The 19806-nt window shown below is 39.9% G+C and overlaps 1 protein-coding gene across 4 annotated transcripts in view; it reads right to left on the reverse strand.

Annotated features, from left to right (window-relative positions):
- Window positions 1–16736: 16736 nt before the first annotated feature.
- dlgap4b (discs, large (Drosophila) homolog-associated protein 4b) overlaps window positions 16737–19806 on the reverse strand; it is a 614332-nt gene continuing 611262 nt past the window's right edge. For all 4 annotated transcript variants that reach the window (XM_080204774.1, XM_080204771.1, XM_080204772.1 and 1 more), the window contains one exon: window positions 16737–18876. In XM_080204774.1, coding sequence (XP_080060900.1) covers window positions 18658–18876 — 219 coding nt within the window. In that variant the 3' untranslated portion in view covers window positions 16737–18657. The remainder of the gene's footprint in view (window positions 18877–19806) is intronic.

Below are 19806 nucleotides of genomic sequence, written 5' to 3' on the forward strand. Positions count from 1 at the left end.
TTTTGAGTTCTGTAATTATTTTAACATTAAATCTGTAACAGAATATTCAGTTTTTTTTGATGTATGGTCTAAGTTCTTGAACTAATAACCACACAGACTATGATGGACAGAAGCTCCTGGCATGACTTCATTTGTGGTTGAGTCATACAGTTTGCGTCAACTGATCTGGTAATTTCCCTGTGAGTCACCAGGGCTGAACTGCTCACCTTATGCGAATACTTAAGTGTTTTCATCAGACTTCTTTGGTGAATTGATGCCGGTTTACTAAAATAAAAATTAGACTTAAACAGTCGGCCCTTCTAGCTTGCTATGCCATTCATTTTGATCATGGCTGATCATATTCAATATCCTGATCCCCCCCGCCTTCCTCCCATATCCCTTGATTTAGCCCCAAGAGCTATATCTAATTTCCTCTTGAAATGTTCTGGCCTCAACTACTTTTTGTGGTAGTGAATTCCACACATTCACCACCCTCTCTGGGTGAAGAAATTTCTCCTCACCTCAGAACGTTCTTTCTGAACCTACCCTGTTCAAATTTAGTAAGTTTTTTTTTAACGAGACACCCTCTCACTCTTCTAAACTGCAATGAGTATAACCCTAACCGATTTAAGTCTCTCGTATGACAGACCCGCCATCCTGGTAAACCTTGACTGCATTCCCTCTGTAGCTAGGACATCCTTCTTCAGATAAGGATACTAAAATGGCACACAATACACAAGGAAGATCTGTTAGGCCTTCTTGGTAGATTGTCTTAATCTGACTGTGTTTTCCCTTCAGGTTAGAGCCTACAAGCTGCATGCATTGGGAACCTCAGTATGAAAGGAGCTTTACTTTGTTGCTTTTGCGGTCATCACCAGTAATAAAAAATTATTTGCGTCGTACAGCTGAAAATGTTCTGCCCTGGAACAACCCAATTTGAAAGACAAAGGAGTGGATTAACTTGATTTACTTCAGCAGTACTGTACTATATTTGATAAATTGGCTGCTGATTTCTTGTTTGCCATGCAGTTTTTATTTTCCATTTACTTGGGCAAAGCTCAGTCTCCAAAAGAATAATCACTCTGTTGAACTTTAGTGGAAAAAAGGTTAGGGATGGTGGAAAATTAGCTGCTGATTCACTGCCAGTTCTTTTGCATTTGCTGGCATAAACCAACCTCACTCCAACATTTGTCATTATATCCCTAATCATTTTCACTTCAAATGGATGTAGTTTGAGAGCTGTGCTTTCTAGCTGTACCACATTACTGAAATTCTAGTGACAATGTTGCAGACATAACCCCCAACTAAGAAAATATGCCCATTTTAATCTTTTATTTAATTGTCACCTTACATTAACACTGCAATAACATTACTGTGAAATTTCCCTAGTCGCCACACTCCAGCCCTGTTCGGGTCAATGCACTTAACCAGCACGTCTTTCAGACTGTGGGAGGAAACCGGAGCACCCAGGGGAAACCCACGCAGACACAGGGAGAATGTGCAGACTCCACACAGTGACCCAAGCCGGGAATTGAACCCAGCTGTCTGGTACTGTGAAGCAGCAGTGCTAACCACCGTGTTGCCCTTTACTACTGTGTTTGCACAAGACCTTTTTTTTAAAACAAAAACTTCTGTGTAAAGATAGTGGACAAAGGAAGTGAGATGCAATGGTATAATTGAAAATCTTTCAACAGTTTTGACAGCATTTACTCATATATAGTTCATCTTCAATATTTAACTACAGTATTCATAAAGAAATTACACATGGTAACACATTTTGAACATTAAACTTTCCTTGTCGGTAGCTGGCATTTATGAATGATAGGAATGTAGCTCAAATAAGATTTGACAAATTCATTTTACACATTTTTTGAAACCATTTTTTTCCTTATGAAAGCTGACATCTCCAATAATGTGAGCGGGACTGTAACAAACCTATTATTCCCTTTGGATTAATACCTTTCTGTTACTGACTGGAGAAATAAAACAATGCTCACATAAATGAAACTTATTTTAGACCAAAAATAAAAATGTTGAGATTTGTAATTGTACATATTCAATCAGGTTTTGTTACAATCCATTTTAAAGCATTAATACATTATTAAGAAAATGTAAACAATCCAGTCCTTTTGAAGGAGTGGGAGAGAAGGCACGATGGCACAGTGGTTAGCATTGCTGCCTCACAGCGGCAGGGACCCAGGTTCAATTCCTGCGCTTGGCTCACTGTATGGAGTTTGCACTTTCTCTCTATATCTGTGTCTGTGTGGGTTTCCTCCCTATGTCTGTGCTCCAGTTTCCTCCCACAGTCCAAAGATGTGCAGGTTAAGTTGATTGGCTATGCTAAATTGATACTAGTTTTGGGGGGAATGAGCAGGGTAAATATGTGGGGTTATGGGAATAGGATGGAATTGATGTCGGTGCAAGCTCAATGGGCTGAATGGCCTGCACTGTAAGGATTCTATGAAAGAAGAGAATCCAAGGGTATTGCTAACTACAAGTGTAAACTGGTCACCAGGCTTTCAGTGTAATTTGATTGTTTAAATGTTTTATCAGCGTAACCTCTCTGCAGCCTGGCAGCTGAAATATAGTGATGTGGAATCCTGATGCAGCTGTCATTTAACCAACATACATGCTCAATGGAGTAATGGACATGCTTTGGTAGGTTCAGGCTCTGCTTACAAATGATGTCATGGCAGCAGTTAGCAGCATTTAAACCATCTGACAGACATTTATGCTTTAAATCCCACAGCAGGAAGTAATGGCTGAGGCAACAAATTGCTTTTGCAAGTTTTAAAGTCTGCGTGTGTTGAAGGACAAGATTCCCAATGGTCACTCGTTAGTCTGTAAAGATTATAGTTAAAAGAAAGAGTGTTGACTTTTTGCCAAGTCAGAGAACTAATGGATCAGCAATAATTATTTGATGCACGTTTTGGCTAATAAAAGTTAGGAGTGGGGTGAATTTATAGACTAGATATGTGTTTTGTAACAAAGCTCCACCAGCAGTGACTGAGAGTGCTGGAGCAGTTATCAATCATTTTCTTTTTACAGCAATTGAAAACTTGTCAATGTAGTGCTAATTTTATAATTTCTACAATTTATTATTTATAAAGGTCATTTTATAAATAATGAACCAATTCTCTTTATCTTTCTATTATATGATTTCTTCCCCCTTTGGCTGCTGCAGGTTCTGGGGAGACTATGGCCTAATGATACTTGTTACAGTTCAGTTTAAGGAATTAACTTTGTTTTAAGAAAAATATAAACAGTTCAGTCCTTTTGAAGACGTGGGAGGGAAGACATGGTGGCACAATGGTTAGCACTGCTACCTCAGAGTGCCAGGGAACTGGGTTCAATTCCTGGCTTGGGGTGGTAGCTGGGAGCTAGACTGTTAATCCAGAAACTCAGCTAATGTTATGGGAACCTGGGTTACAATCTTGCCACAGCGGATGATGGAATTTGAATTCAATAACAAATATTTGGAATTACAAATCTGATGACCATGAAGTCATTGTTAATTGTCGGAAAAACCCATCTGGTTCACTAATGTCCTTCAGGGAAGGAAATCTGCCGTCCTTACCTGGTCTGGCCTACATGGGATTCCAGAGCCACAGCAATGTGGTTGACTCTCAAATGCCTTCCGGCAACTCGGGATGGGCAATAAACACTGGCCAGCCATCAACACCCGTGTCCCATAAGTGAGTAAAAAAATGGTTTGTCAGTTTTGAGACAAGGCGGTCTGATTTTTAAGTATAGATTTCTAACACATGGCATGAAAGATCTGGCTTTGCAATGTTGTTGCCTCCTGGAAACACATTTTAGGAAGTTCCAGCTTTGTTTCCTGTAACTTTGCATGGTAATTAAATGAACGGCAAATCACAGGGACTGTATATTTGGGAAAGTTAGCCTATAAAAGGTTGGGTCTTGTGTCCTGTGGGCTTCCATCAAAATGTTTTAAAATTGTCAAATTAAGAAACACACGTCATTATTACAAACTGATGCCTTGTGTATACCCAGACAATTTGAATCCAACACTGCAAATGCACAACCGTAATGCTTTTCATAGTGTCACTACAATGCAGAAGAGGCCATTCAGTCTGTTGAATCTGTACCGAGTCTCTGGTAGGATATCTTACCAGGTCCCAATCTCTGCTCTATCCCCTTAACTCCACACATTTCCCATGGCTAATCCATCTAACCTACACATCGTGGGACACTAAGGGGCAATTTAGTGTGGACAATCCACCTAACCTTCACATCTTTGGACTAGGAGGAAGCCCACACGAACACAGTTTTCCTTGCTCCAGCCCATCCTATCACAGGTTTTCACCTTAGTGGCCTCACCTCAAAGATGTTTTAAAAAAAATGAAATGTTTTGCTTCATCCCTTAACAGATACTTTCATCCGAACAAACGCGAGGTGATGCATTTTGGAAGATCAAATTTAAGTGTGAATTATACTGTAAATAGCAGAATCCTTAGGAATATTAACATGCAGCGGGATCTGGGTGTGCACGTCCACAGTTCCCTAGAAGTGGCAACACAGGTGGCCAAAGTAATTAAGAAGGCATGTGGTATGCTTGCCTTCATCGGTGAGAGCACTGAGTACAACAGTTGGCAAATCATGTTGCAGGTATACAAAACCTTGGTTAGGCAGCATTTGGAGTATTGCATGTAGTTCCGGTCACCATACTACCAGAAGGATGTGGAAGCTTTGAAGAGAGTGCAAAGAAGGTTCACCAGGATGTTGCCTGTTCTTGAGGGTGTTGACTATGAGGAGAGGCTGAATAAACTAGGATTGTTTTCACTGGAAAGACAGAGGCTGAGGGGAGACCTAATAGAGGTCTACAAAATTATGGGGTGGATAGTCAGAGGCTTTTTCCTAGGGTGGAAGTGTCAATTACAAGGGGACACAGATTCAAGGTGAGAGGGGGAAAGTTTAAGAGAGATGTGCAACGTAAGTTTTTCATGCAAATAGTGGTGGATGCTTGGAACACGATAGCAGAAATGGTGGAAGCAGGCACATTAGCAAAATTTAAAAGGCGTCTGGATGGGTACATGAATAGGGAGGGAATAGATGGATATAGACTGAGTAAAGGCAGAAGTTTTTTTATAGTTTAGTTAGGGCATCATGATCAGCACGGGCTTGGAGGGATGAAGGGCCTGTTCCTGTGCTGTACTTTGTTTTTCTTTGTTGTCTATGCTGGATTATTTGTCATCGGCGAGGCACGCACGATTCCAATTCATTGCTGCGGTTTTTGCAAACTAGGAAAGATGCAAGCTAGGTACTGGTTTGTGTGGCTGGATTGGTTTTTAACCATTTTCCTTGGGTAAGGATCCATTCTGCACAACATTCAAAGTGTTCGCAAACGATTACCTGCTCAAGCCCTTCCTTATTGTCATGTCCCAGTACTTTACGAGGTTTGTAGTCGATACTTTTAAAATTGGACATACATAGATCGTTAAAGTGGACACTGCAAATCATGTGAACTTTGGCATTTTGAGCTTCAGGCGGTCTCAAGCAAATGGCTAATGAACCAGTAACGTTCACAGGTATTCAGGAAAATGACGCACTTTTGTTTAAGGATGGATTAAACTCACAAAAAGCTTGCTGCTGAATTGTTACACAGGCTCCAAAGGTAAGAAAAAGATCACCCCTCATACACAAACAATCCTATCTGTGACAGGATCATAGAATTCCTACAGAGCGTAAGGAGGCCATTCAGCCCATCGGGTCTGCATCGACTTTCCAGTTGAGCAAAGGGATGGAGCTTCCTTTGCTATTCCACACGTGATACAGCAAAACAACATAATGGAGTCAGGTTTGTGACAACATGGGACTTAAACTTCTACTCTATTACAATTTTCCTCTTCTCATTCTCCAATAATGGTAAGGACTATTTACCAAAGTTAATAATTGAGATGCACGGACAAGTTATTTATTTGTGGCCATTGAGTGCAGAATGTCATTTAATCAGACCCATCAAGTTGCCTCATATTTTGGTTTAAAAGGTTACAGGTGTTTAAAGTCGAGCAATAAGAAACACAGCTCAAGGATTATTAAATACAATTATTTTTCCATTCTTTTTGATTGTAAATGTCATTCTCAATATTTGTCCAATGCTGACAGCTCTGCTTAATAAAGCCTAGTTACATTTTAGTATTGGATGCACACTGAGGTCCAATAAAATGCAGTGCTGTACTAAAAAAAGTTAAATACAACTGCTTGAACTTCGTACCGGAAGCCATGTTAAGCCACCAGGAGATATAATTGCAACACAGCCAGCAGGATAATAGTATAGAACAGTTGTTGAAAAATCATCAAACTGATTTTTCACCTCATAAAGAACACTTTTTGTGCACAATTTTATCCTGAAATATTGAAAAGCACTACAATGAATAACGTGTCCAATTAAAAGATTACGTAACATGCCAATGGACTTAGCTGTTAATTCAAGATTTGTACTTTACGAAAGGAAGTTTTAGTTTAAAACATGCTAAACATATTTACTTAATCATTAGAAGTAATGCATTTGGGAATGAAACAATTTTCTACTTAAAGCATTTGATGTTAATTATTTTAGATTAGTGGGCTAATTTTCCTCCCAATGCTTTTTTAATCCAAAGTGCATACTGAAAAACAAGGCACAACAACCAACCATGATTCTGTAAGGCCATCCCTCCATTAAAACATATCACCTTGTGTCTTTGGTGTGTCTAATAATAAGCTGTTTTAATATTCCAGGAATGTACCCACTGGATCACCTTTATCACCAATTCAAGCCTAAAATCTCCATGCTTGGGAAACCATCAGCCTTTTAGACCTACCTGAATTCAACATCATTTCCATTTTTGCAATTGTCACAGGTTCTGTTCTTCCTTTATGCCAAATACTGTTATTCCCATTGATGGTTCTTAATTCAAAGACAAAATGCAAGGACTTGAATACTACTTTAATATCAAGAATCACCAATGTAACACCTGTTTCTCTAACTTTTGACTGTGATACAAGAAATTATTTGTTTCTGGTGTGCATTCCAATCCTCAGCTACAGCACCAAGTTCTCTCTGCGCAAAGCCTCTCTTTATTCTTCCCGTTTTAATATCACCTCTGCTCCTCTCATTGTAGAATCATACAACATTGAAAGAGGCCATTCAGCCTATCAAGCAGTGTGGCTCTTTGATGGAATTATTTAGTTAGTCCCATTCCCCATAGCCCTGTAAACTTTTCACATTCAAGTTTTGATCTAATTTCTTTTTGAAACTTACCATTGAATCTGCTTCCACCACTGGCAAGCAGTGAATTCAGATCACATTTTTGTTAAAAAGATATAAATTCCTCTTGTTGCTTTTGATTCTTTCTCCAGTCACCTTAAATCTGTGTCTTCTAGTGACTGAGCTTTCAACCACTGGGAATAGTTTCTCCTTATTGACTCTATTGTACCCTTTTTTTTTAAAACACCTCCATTCAATCTTCTCTTAACGTTCACTACTTTAAGGAGAACAAATCCAACTTCTCCACTATCTCCCTATGGCCAAAGCCTAACATCTCCAGCACCATTCTGGTGACCATTCTGCACTAACTCTCAGACCGTGACATCCAAAGTGCTGAAAACTGAACATGGTGTTCCAACTGAGCTTAAGCGATTTATAACAACTTAGCATGACTTGCTAGCTTTTGGAATTTCTGGCAAACTTTATACACTTTTTCAACAGTCTTCTCAACTTGCCAACTTTAAAGATTTGTGTACATTCCCTCTTTAAAATTGCACTATCTAGGTTAAAAATGCCTCTCCTCATTCTTCCCATCAAAATCAGCCACTTTACACTTCGTCATACATTTCACCTGCCATATGACAGACGTTCATAAGATGTAGGAGCAGAATTAGGCCATTCCGCCCATGGAGTCCGCTCCACCATTTGATCATGACTGATATGCTCCTCGCCCCCATTATCCTGCTTTTTCCTCATAACGCTTCAACCCATTACCAATTAAAAATCTGCCTAACTCCTCCTTAAATTTACTCACTGTCCCAGCATCCACCACACTTTGGGGTAGCGAATTCCACAAATTCACAACCCTTTGGGAGAAGTAGTTACTACTCAACTCTGTTTTAAATTTACTACCCCCCCCATCCTAAGACTATGGCCTCTCATCCTAGTCTTTCCCCTTCTAAACTCTAAATGCATCATCATATCTTCTGTTCCACCTGCCAGTATTCGGGGTGTTAAATCAACGCTAACTCCTACTCTAATTCACTCTTCCCTTGAACAGCGAAACTACCAACTCCCTCATGACAGTTTGACAATCAGTATCCTTTGAAGGTCATTGCCAGCAGACCATTACTTAATGATCTCCTCTCCTATCCTTTTCCACCTTGTGGAGTTTGCACGTTCTTCCTGTGTCTGCATGGGTTTCTTCCGGGTGCTCCAGTTTCCCCTCACTGTCCAAAAGAGGTGCAGTTTTGGTTGATTAGCCATGTTAAATTGTCCCTCATTGTCAGGGGATTAGCAGAGTAAATATGTGGGGTTTTGGGGATAAGGCCTGGGTGGTATTGTTAATTGAAGGTTCTCCTTCTGCCCTGTAGGGATTCGATGATTTGTGGTATTCTATGCCAGTTTAAAGACCGGTTGGACTTTAACCTGGTGTTGTGAACTTCTTACTGTGTTTACCCCAGTCCAACGTCGGCATCTTCACATTGCGTTCTATGCTGCCAGACTATTCCTTGCAGCTTTGTTTTTTTAATTTAAAACCCCCTTTACTTTGCCTCAGCAACGAGTTTTAGTCAGACCAATCAATATCTTGATTTTAGGTTTGGTAATTAGAGCCTTAAAAAGGACAATTTATGTCGTTTCTGCATGCCAAACAGAATCTGAGCTGATACTATCCAAGTTAATTTCATGTAGGACCCATCCAGCTAAAGAGAGTCACGGCCGATCTCCCCATTAATCTAGGTTAGATTTCAGCGTAACACTAGGTGACAGGGTAGAGTCGATGTATTGACTTTTAGGAAAAAAGTACAGCCTATTTTGTTCTCATTATATTTCATCATGGCTGTGTACCATTCACTGCACATACACAGTAATTGACTGAGTAAATCCACAGATACCAAGTGCATTTACTGCAAACACCTTCTCTTTCTCGATGAATCAGTATATTGTCATAAACAACGCGTCATTTACACAGTCTTTCAGGTGGTACAATCATAGAATCCCTGTAGCGCAGAATGAAGTCATTCGGCCTATCGAGCCTGCACCAACAATGATCCCACCCAAACCTTATCCCCGTAACCCCATATATTGACCCTGTGAGTCCCCCTGATGTTAATGGACAACGTCTCATGGCCAATCCACCTAATTCGCACATCTTTGGAGTGTGGGAGGCAATCGGAGCAGCAGGCGGAAATCCACACAGACACGGGGAGAATGTGCAGAATGGTGAGGGGGGGAGAGGTGTAACACAGATATTAGAGGAGGTTTTTCACACAGAGGGTAGTGGGGGTATGGAATGCTCTGCCAAATAAGGTGGTGGAGGCAAGCACGCTGGAGTTGTTTAAGAGTAACTTAGGCACATGAGTGGGTTGGAGATGGGTGGATATAGGAGATTGTTTTAAATAAGGTTCATTAGCATTGGGGCGTCCCTGATAAGGTAAATGAATATGGTATGATAATGGTGTTTTTTCTCTTTTCATTCACAGGTTTTAAGTTGGTCCGCCTTGTTGTCCAACAAGGGGCATACACGCGATTGGTTGTACTTGGGCTGCTCTTGATTGTTCGAGATTGGCCTAGTGCTTCATGTCATTAGTGTGTGCTTAAACTGGACCAGATGCTGGGCAAGATGACAGTTCAGTGACTATCACTGTTTGCTGTGCAGATACATGGATTTGGGCCACTGTCTGTGGGAGTTTGCGCAGTCTCCCTGTGTTTGTGTGGGTTTTCTCTGGGTGCTCCAGTTTCCTCCCACACCCCAAAGATGTGCTATTAGGCTGACTGGCAGTAATAAATTGTCCCTAAATTAGTTTCCTTCAATGTGGATGGCCATAAAACAATAGATGGGGGTCATGGGTGGAGGGGGGGGAACTGGTAGTGTTAAAATGGCGGTGCGGGCTCATTGGGTCGAAGGGCCTGTTTCCCAGGCTGTTTTTGTTCTTTGTCCACACAAATAGCAACCCAAGCTGGGAATCGAACCCAGGTCTCTGGTGCTGTAAGGCAGCAGTGCTGACCACTGTGCCGCCACGAAGATTTATACATTATGTTTCTGCATGACAAAGCTATGTGGGTTAGGTTGATTGGCAATGCTAAATTGATCCTAGTGTCGGGGATTTGCAGGGTAAATGAGGGTTACGGGAATAGGGTCTGGGTGAAATTGTGGTTGATACAGATTTGATAGACCAAATGGCCTTCTGTACTGTAGGGATTCTGTGACATTGAATTTTAAGGGTCCAGGTCACAAGCTAGCTAGGTGACAAAATGTTACAGCGGAGCAACCTGCTGAGCATGTTCATATACTGTACATCCATATTATAGAACTCCTACATTGCAAAAGGAGGCCATTCGGCCCATTGGGTCTGCACCAACTTTCTGACTGATCATCCCAGCCAGGCCCTAGCCCCATAGCTCCACGCTGTGTCCAGATAATCCTGCTAACCTGCATACCTTGGTCCACTAAAGGGCAATTCAGCATGGCCAACCGCCAAACCTACACATCTTTCGAGTGTGGGAGGAAGCCAGAGCATGCAAAGGAAACCCACACAAATGCAGGGAGAATGTATAAACTCCATACAAACAATCAACTAAGACCAGAATTAAACCCGGGTATTAATCTGTATGTTTAAATTGTTTACACTTCACTTTGAGAACCTAATGTAAGAAACATGCTGCTTTTGAAATGACAATAAAACAGAAATGGCAGAATATCTTGCTGATTTTGAAGTCTCTTATTGAAATGCCAGAGTTGGAAAGATATGGGTTGGGGGGGAACGGGAGGGTTGCAATTCTGCTGTAAAAAATTCTGAGTGTCGAATTTGTGTAAAAACTGGAGTAAATCCTATTGGGTTTTCAGCAGAAGTTTCAAAACGAATCGCTGAAATTCAGGGGCGAGACTTATTCCTGTTGGAGAGGCTGGTAATAGTGCTGAGTGGGCCACTGCACGTGCGCTGATTGTCAGCGCCAAGATCGACACATGCCTAGGAGCCCCACACTACCGGCCTCCCAACAGCTGGCCAGCCCCACGATCCTCCTCATGCCCCTCAGCCCACCTCAAAGTTCCCCCTTCCTCAGAGCGCCAATCGCCAGCAGGTTGACCTCCACCCCAATGGACAGCTCCGATCATGGATTTCCCTCCCTCTGTCACTAATCTCACCAGCGTGGCAGCAAGAACCCCACTGATCACCTCAGAAGCCCTGTTGCCATACACTGACTGATGCCAGCTGGGCAGTGCCAAGGTGCCCCTTGGCATTGGCACTTTGCCCTTTAGGCAGTGCAAAGGAATACAGGTTGGCACTAAGGTGGCAATGCTTAGGGGCACCCCCCCCCCCCCACCCCCACCCCACATGCCCAACCCTTTGGAGAGCTTCGATTGCCCTCCCTCACTCCAGCAGGATCAGGCCGCCAACTCCTCAAGTGGAGAGCTATGCTAAACCCTGCTGGAATGAAATACTCCAGGTGGGAGCGGCAAGCGGGCCCAGAGACTTCAGTCCCAAGCCTATTAATGATATTAAAATTGTACTCAAATTGATATTTAAATAAATTATGCAGTTCCATGCCAATTTCAAGCACAGAGTTGACAGCGCCCGAAATCCGTCTCCCAGCGATGTGCGGCGGCTGTGGCAGCCAATGGGTAGCCCACGAAACAGCTTCCACTGGACTCTCCTGGTCCAGGACACTCTAGCTACCAGCACATCAGGCTGGGAGAATCACCCCATAGTTTCAGCTTACATATGTGTACCATGAGATACTTATTAAGTCATTTTTCCTCATCAAGTGCCCCACTCTAAAAATCCAAATTTTCACTTCAGGACTCAACATATGCTTTCTATATTGATTGATGTTGCAACCTGAATTGACTAATTGTTCTTCAAACCATGCCTTTTTCACTAGTCCTGTAGCAGATAAAGACCAAGCAATCAAGGGGAAAGGCAGGACTAACAAATTCAGCGCTCCAGAGATTAAGGCAAAGAAGAAAAAGTATGTTTATGACAGAAGTCACGTGGACGATGCAATGGAGAACCAGGCCGAATATAGCAGGATCAGAGGGAAGTGAAAAAGCAAGTTTCTGTTTTTAAGTTTGTTTATTAGTGTCACAAGTAGGTTTACATTAACGCTGCAATGAAGCTATTGTGAAAATACCTTAGTCGCCACACTCCAGCGAATACACTGAGGGAGAATTCAGCATGGCCAATACACCTAACCAGCACATCTTTCATAACTGTGGGAGGAAACCGGAGCACCAGGAAAAAAAACCCACACAGACCCCGGGTGCGTTTTTAGTTTCGGGATGAGCGTGCTTGTAAAAATCTCACCCAGTGGATCGAATAGTCTCAATCTGTGATGCAATGATTCTGCGACAATGTAATTCTTTAGAAAATGAACAGCCTGCGTTCAAGACAAAAATACAGCTCAGACTCAATATTCCAAGTTGAGATACAACTTTCCTGCAATTAGAAACACTGGCAATCAAGTACAAAAACCAATCAGAAGCCTTCGAACATAAATTTATACGAGCGTCCCATCTCTTTAATTCCAGTGTCACAATATAGTTCTACCTGGAGTTGACGGTGAATCTCACAGTGGTTGGTCGAGTGCCTGGAGGCATTTATATATCTGCGCTCTACCTCTGCTCCAGGAATTGAGTGAGACGCCGACACCAATGGTGAAAGGCCAGCCATTGAACTGCAGACGGTGCTGTGCACAAACTCTTGAAGCAAGAAAGCACAGGCTGCAAAATTTTGTTCCTTACCTGGCACGAACTGTTATTGAAGCTTTCCACTTCTGGAATGAATAAACTGCGATGAGCATTTACTTATTGAGGGAATTACCCTTATTGTTAGATGTAAGGCCTGAACTGTGGACTCAAACACCACCAAATGAAGGGCGAATGATTTCTAGTACGGTATTAGCAATTTCTAGTTCCAGCAGTCAGTCAATAATCCAATCAAATTTTGTAGCATCCACAAACTTGGAGAATTCTACCCCCCCCAACCCAATTTTATGTTTAAAAATTGTCCATTGTACAGTAAACATTTGCTTTTCTTAGGGAACGGGGTGGAGAGATGAACCAAAAACGGAACCACTCTCCTCAAAAAGATACAAACCGAATTGTAATGAACAATAACTTAGATATTCAATGCTCTTCTCTCTGTAGTTAGGCACAAAAGGCACAGATTCAGGAACGCAAGCGTTTGTGCATAAAAGTGCAGCAAGGGATAAGTTTCTGGCTGTGTCCTTCCAAAAGGTTACTCACAATTCAGGATTGCTCTCGAACTTCCCAGCATTAAAATTTAATCTCCAGGGCACTGCTGCGAGCAGCGTGGGAGAGGAAGCATGATCGCGTTTTTTTAAAAAAATCCCTGAAGATTTATGGAAAAGTCTGTTTGGCAGTCAAGAATCGTCCACCTGAATCATAGTCGTCCATCTGAATCATTTTACTTTTCAATTGACTGACTGGGAAGAGCGTGGAGGATGGGACTGAACAGTAGAGGAAGGTGAAAAAGATTTAAGGCAAAAATTCCAAAGGAGAAAGGGGAGGATTATACAACACATCAAGGACAAAACAGAATTCTGCAAAGAAGCGAGGTTTGTAAACTGGAGTGGGGAGCAGGGTTAGAGATGTTATTTTAAATTGTAATTGTTGAGAGCGCCAACGATAGATGAATAGGTCAAAAAACCTCGTTCAGGACAAACTACAGACAAGCTTTGGATAATCCACAGCAGGGAGCATAGAAAAATAGGAATACAGCTGAGAACCCTGGAAATCAACGCATGAATAAAGGGTTCAACAACTGACAGGGGGACAAACAATTTGAGGAAGAGAGAGAGAGGGGAACAAAGTTATAAGTTCATCTCGGGTTGAATTAAACGGAAGGAATGGTATTGGTAGCAAAGGACACGAAGTTAGCAGCAGGGATCAAAGTTGATGGCTTCAGTCATCATAATACCTTAGTACGTGTGGTAGGCACCAGTAATGTGCATGCAGAATCTTTGAAACAAATGATACCACACGAGCATAGATACTAACAGAAGAGATATGACTGACTTATAGGAGACAGAGGTGATACAAAAGATGGGTCAAAGCTATCTTAACAGAAAAATGGAGACCAAGTTCAGAAATAGACAATAGGAATAGACAAAAGAATTAGGGTAAACCAAGTAGATTATGTGAAGAGAGATGATACACAATGTTTTTTTTATTTTTGTTCATGAGCAATGCCACAGAAGAACAAATAATTTTTATAAAAAGGTTTCCAGTAGAATTTCATGTATTGTGGGTACAGAATATAAAACTTTACTCAAAATATGGTAATCAAATTGTAATTATTTGATTAAAATCAAAAATTAGTTAAATTGGTGTACAACTAATTGGAAATAGATTGAACATTTCGAATGGCAATCTATAATCATGGTATCTATTAAATGTTTGTTACGCACATTGCTGAGAAACTGCAGCGTTATACAAGAGTTCACAACTCTATTAATATAGTAATGTTTACCACATTTATATCACTCAAATACTCTAATTGTAGTTGTTAAAATTGATTCAATCACTATCTTATCCAATGTGATTACTTGTGGAGATTGCTAGTTAAGGATGGAGGGGAAATCACTTTTAAAGATTACAATTTGTTGCACTGGGGTGAATTTAATGACATCCATTTCCTAATTCATGAAGGGGATGTCAATTTTTCAGCAATGAGTAAATGCCAACACTGAACTAATCAGTGAAAGTTTTTATTTAAACGTACACACTAACCATTAGATGTCTCATTGAAAAATCCAGGTACACCATGATTTTCTAACCCCAGGAATTTGTACAAGAGCAGCATCAGTTTGAACAAATCCTAATCAAGGTGCATCAGTTCTAACACCCACTATATTCCCCACCAAAAGTGTTCACATAGGGAGATAAATTCATACATTGATCAGATCTGACTGATTACTTCTCATCAAACTGTATTGAGGAGTTGATTCTGCATGCATTACAGATAATTAATTTGCATCTCTAATTGGCCACAAACAGAAACTCAGCAAAGCAGAAATTTGTAAGATTAACTGCTGGAGAATGAACTGTTATGTGGCAACTAACCTGGTAACAGATCATTAATGTAGCAAAATAAAAATTGCAGCCTATGCTAAAAATCAGATTTCTATGGACCATATGTTTTATAGAAATTTTACCATGGTACAGAAATTTTGCTTCTCAGCTGTTGATAAAAAAATCAAAATTATACCTTTCTCTGGGAATGCCTACATCATGCTCTTACAGTTTGAAGTATATAAATTTAAGTAATGTGATATTCAGTATTGAAACATTAAAGTGTGTTGCAGATTCTGGTCCTCTGGCATCTAATACACAGCGTTTATCAGCAGTATTATTTACAAACACTTTCATAAAAACATATTTAGAGCAATTCATCAGTTAGCCCTTATGCTTGTGAAAAGTCCTTACTGTGCATCTTGTTAAAAATGTACAGCAGAACACTTCAAAAAAAGTTGTGAACTGCCTAGGTTTGACAATGCTGACTTGATTGCATTACAATGATGTTGTATTTGTAGCAATGATTGTCATTTTAAAGTAAAGTGCTTATGCTGAACGTACAATGGTAACTAACACAAAGACTGAGATAACTTGGAATCATTTTTTTGCTTGCATTGAATCTAAACATTGAAAAATAGGAAGCAAATCAGGACAGTGTCCAGACTTGGTAACACCTGTTGTTCATATTTTGACTGAGTATCTGATTGGAGGCATCTTTGTGGCATAAATTTATTTAATAGGACTGCATGTGTCAAATAGCTTATTACTTTAAAAATATCAATTATAGGGATTGCTGGCATCACAGGCAAATGATGGCAAATTGAAGTGCAGTTTGATTACCTTTACTCTTTTTGCAGATCCACTAAAACTGTGATACTTAAGAGGCAACTATAAACTTTGCAAACCTTTTGTGTTCAAGTTCAGGCATATTGGTGCTGAGGATTAAAGACGTTCAAACTTTGTAATTCAATTGCAGCATCAGGCAATTCCAGATCAGAGAGATAGTGTTGTTCCTTTTACTTGGTCCTAATAGTATGCAAGAACCCAAACCTTAAAAAAATACTTCAACTCCTTCAATGTGCAATCTTCTTTCCTTAGTACTTCCTGATGGCCAGCAGTAAGAAACAAAAGATTATATATTATTTCACAATTTCCTTGTCAATCATCGTCATCTTGTTCATGTAAATTTAAGATGAATTTTCATAAAACCAGCCATACATTTCTCTTAGAACCCTCAATGGTAACACAGACTAGACTTTCATCTCATTATTCTTGGTAGAAGTAAAAATAATAAGGTACAAGGAAATGTCTCAGCTAACATTATCCAGTATCCACAATCTCATTTGCCAAAGCCTTTACGAAAAGTTCATCTAGTTTTTAGTTGTTTAAGTGAAGATGTGTGATTTACAATCATTGTGATCTTTTACTTATGATGCACAATGTTTGAGTATCACACACTTCAATTAAATACAATTAAAGCAGACCAAGAAAAATATCTTGACAATATAGTTAAGTAAATTAGGAATGATTAAGATTTAATCATTTTCATTTACAGCCGTGTATTGTGTAATGTGAAGCATCCTAGTAACAGTAAAATGCTGTTCTAAAATGATTAAGAGTTGCTCCTTTGGTATTCTTCAATTCCAGAAAAATCGCCAGCTGTTTAGTTCCTTCTTCGCTATTATAGGTTCATATAAGTTGGGTAATATAAGGGCTTGAAAATTAAAAGAGCAGAGATGAGGAATGTTATTGAGATTTGATGCAACAATTGTCTTGAGGTTAGAGACATCTGAGTCAGTCACAGAGCTAGATACAGCACTCTGGGGATTTCTTTAATAGATAGAAAATTATAGTGAGCATTATCTGTGTAAAACTATGATATTCTATGGATGTATATTTTATCTGAAAGTACCATCACTCTTATAAAAGAAAGACCATCACAATGAAACTCAAGCTAGAAGGCAACTTTGCCTTCAGACATATCTTTATGGAAAATATTGTTTTTTAAAAAAAACAGTCCACCAATGATAGTTCAGTGATGAGTAACAAATCTCATCCATCTCTAGTAAAACGTGATCTTCTCCTAATGCATTTAAACTTGGGCACAAGTGCAGATAATCAATTCCTCAGATGGAAAAAAAAGCATGAGTAATCATTCAAAGCAACAAATACAGATTTACCATAGTTGCATCATAACCAAACAAGGTTTTAAATAGTGAATCTTTGAAAATAAAAATCATTTGCTCGTGGGTTTAATGTTTAAGTAATGGCATTTTGAATGTTCAAAAAGTAATCATTTCTTCTGTTAAAAGCCATTGAAAGAAACAGAATGAGATCATGGTTGACAAACATTTGGCAATCTTCTAAACACGACACTGTGCAACACAGAGATGAAATAATGGCAACTACTACACAATAGAAAGTATATTTGGACAAAAGCTATTAGGTAGTGCTTCTTTCACATTTTATGAATGTTCACCAACTTTTTTTGAACAGGACACTTGCACCTAACAGGATTCTTAAGTCAATCAAAACACTTAATGGTTCTCTCCATAATTTATCTTCATTTGAATGCTTAAAATCTTAACTAGTTATCTACATATAAACAACCACTTTAAGCTACTACTAGATTCAGGAAGTAACCATAACAAATGAGACAAATACTTTAAAATTTTGGCTGCAAAATCCAAGAACACATTTTAAAAGGTTATTACCAGATTGGTGTGGATAAAACCCTTTTTGTTTCATGTGCTTCTTTCATAAAATGATTTATGGTTCTGAACAATTTCTTTTGTCACTTCTGTACATTTTGAAAAAATGTGAGAACATTGAAATGCTCTATTGCTTTGCTCTACTGAATGGTAGAGGGGTTTTGCATTTTACAGCAGCACTCCAAATTTACAGAGCCAATGGAAGCATATTCTGAAAAGCTATCATTTCTGCAGATGAACTACTTGAACACATTCTGTAGAACAAAAGTAGCGACAGCCCAATAAAATTGAGCTCCGGTTTGTTATTCAAAGAAACTTCATCTTCCTTCAAATTTTCAACAGTTAAATTAATGAAGAATTGTTGAAGTACTTTTTCAAGTCCTTTTCCTGTATACACTAGAGAAAACACCATTTGCTATTGAGGCGTGAATGATACACAAAGCAATCTGTTTACTGTACAGAAAAACTGACTGTGATGGATAAGACATAGCCATGCAAATGGTAGAGAAGCATGGCAACCAATATACGCACTGATGAGATCAGATTTAACATTTAGAAAGAAAGGATTTTAATAGTCTGCTGTTGAATAGCAATGCCATATATACTAATAAACATTGCATTGTATTGTATTACTTGATGCTAAACGTTGCTTGTAGAATAGCACAGACTGCTGAAGTTTTAAAGTTAGCCCAAAATGTATACAAAAGATCTACTCCAATTCACAGTCGGGTCTGTGCTTCAGGAACATATATCTCAATACTATCTGCGCTCTCTGTTGCAGAGTTCTGTCGTACAGATGCAGCCCGCTTAGCTGCCATCAATCGCTTGCGAGCTTCCTGGCGTTGCTTGTCTGCTGAATCGGTTAATTTCTCACGATTTAAAGGAGTCTTAGCCTTTGCTGGTTTCTTTGGCACAGGAGGGGGCAGCTTTTTCTCTTCCTTGGTTGGGGGGAGGGGGGGTGTGGAGAAAACACAAAGAATAAGTGCTATTATCCAAATCTAGCTCACTTTGCTGTAGTAGGCACATACCAAAAGGTTTACCAGGACTTTTGTATCATTTCTCTCAACTCTATTAGACTCAGCTTGTATCAGAAGCAAACAAATCAGCAGCAATTTTGCAACATAAAAGATTGTGCCAAGGAAAACTGAAACAGCAAGCCGAACCAAAATGGTTTCCAAATGCACTTTAGAGTCCCTGCATCCTCACCCTTTCTCTAGTATAGATGACAGCATTGCCAATTCCAGAGGAAAAGGCAGAAAATGAACAGTGCCATCACCAGGTAAGTCTAGGTTGTGAAACACACTTTGCTACTACTCATACAGTTTCCCCAGCAAAACTGGAGAAGATAGCCAGAGGAATGGCATTTCATAATTGGCACAAATTGATTTGTGTCATCATTTATGATTACTGAGAATAAAAGTTTAACATTGTCATAAAATGGTTCCAGTTTTGCTTGAATGGTCAATTAACAGATGTCAGGACAAATCCAGTGTTAGGCCCTGACCTGAGTGCAGGAAGATACATTTTCCTCTAGGTGTCTCACTTCATTTTGTTCTGAAGCTATGGTACAGAATGTGGTTTCCGGCAGCTGAGATATGATGAAGTTGAATGTTATGGAGGTGGAAATGGGCAGTTAATCTTGGAATCAAGTATGGTAACAAGGTTGCACACTTAGGCCCGAATTTCCACTCAGGTTAGGAGCAGTTAGCAGGACAATAGTCAGGACGATTCCTGCATCCATAAACCAAACTTAAGGAAAGTTCTGGTGGTTTGGGAGGTGGGTTTTGTGTGTGCGCACATGAAATTGAAGGCATGCCCGTTGTGTCGGGAAAGAGGAAAAGTGTTTGGGCCAACATTTGGACTGCTGG

Source organism: Carcharhinus amblyrhynchos, chromosome 16, assembly GCF_965287045.1.
Source record: "Carcharhinus amblyrhynchos chromosome 16, sCarAmb.v2.hapA, whole genome shotgun sequence".
In the NCBI taxonomy this organism is placed as follows: Eukaryota; Metazoa; Chordata; class Chondrichthyes; order Carcharhiniformes; family Carcharhinidae; genus Carcharhinus; species Carcharhinus amblyrhynchos.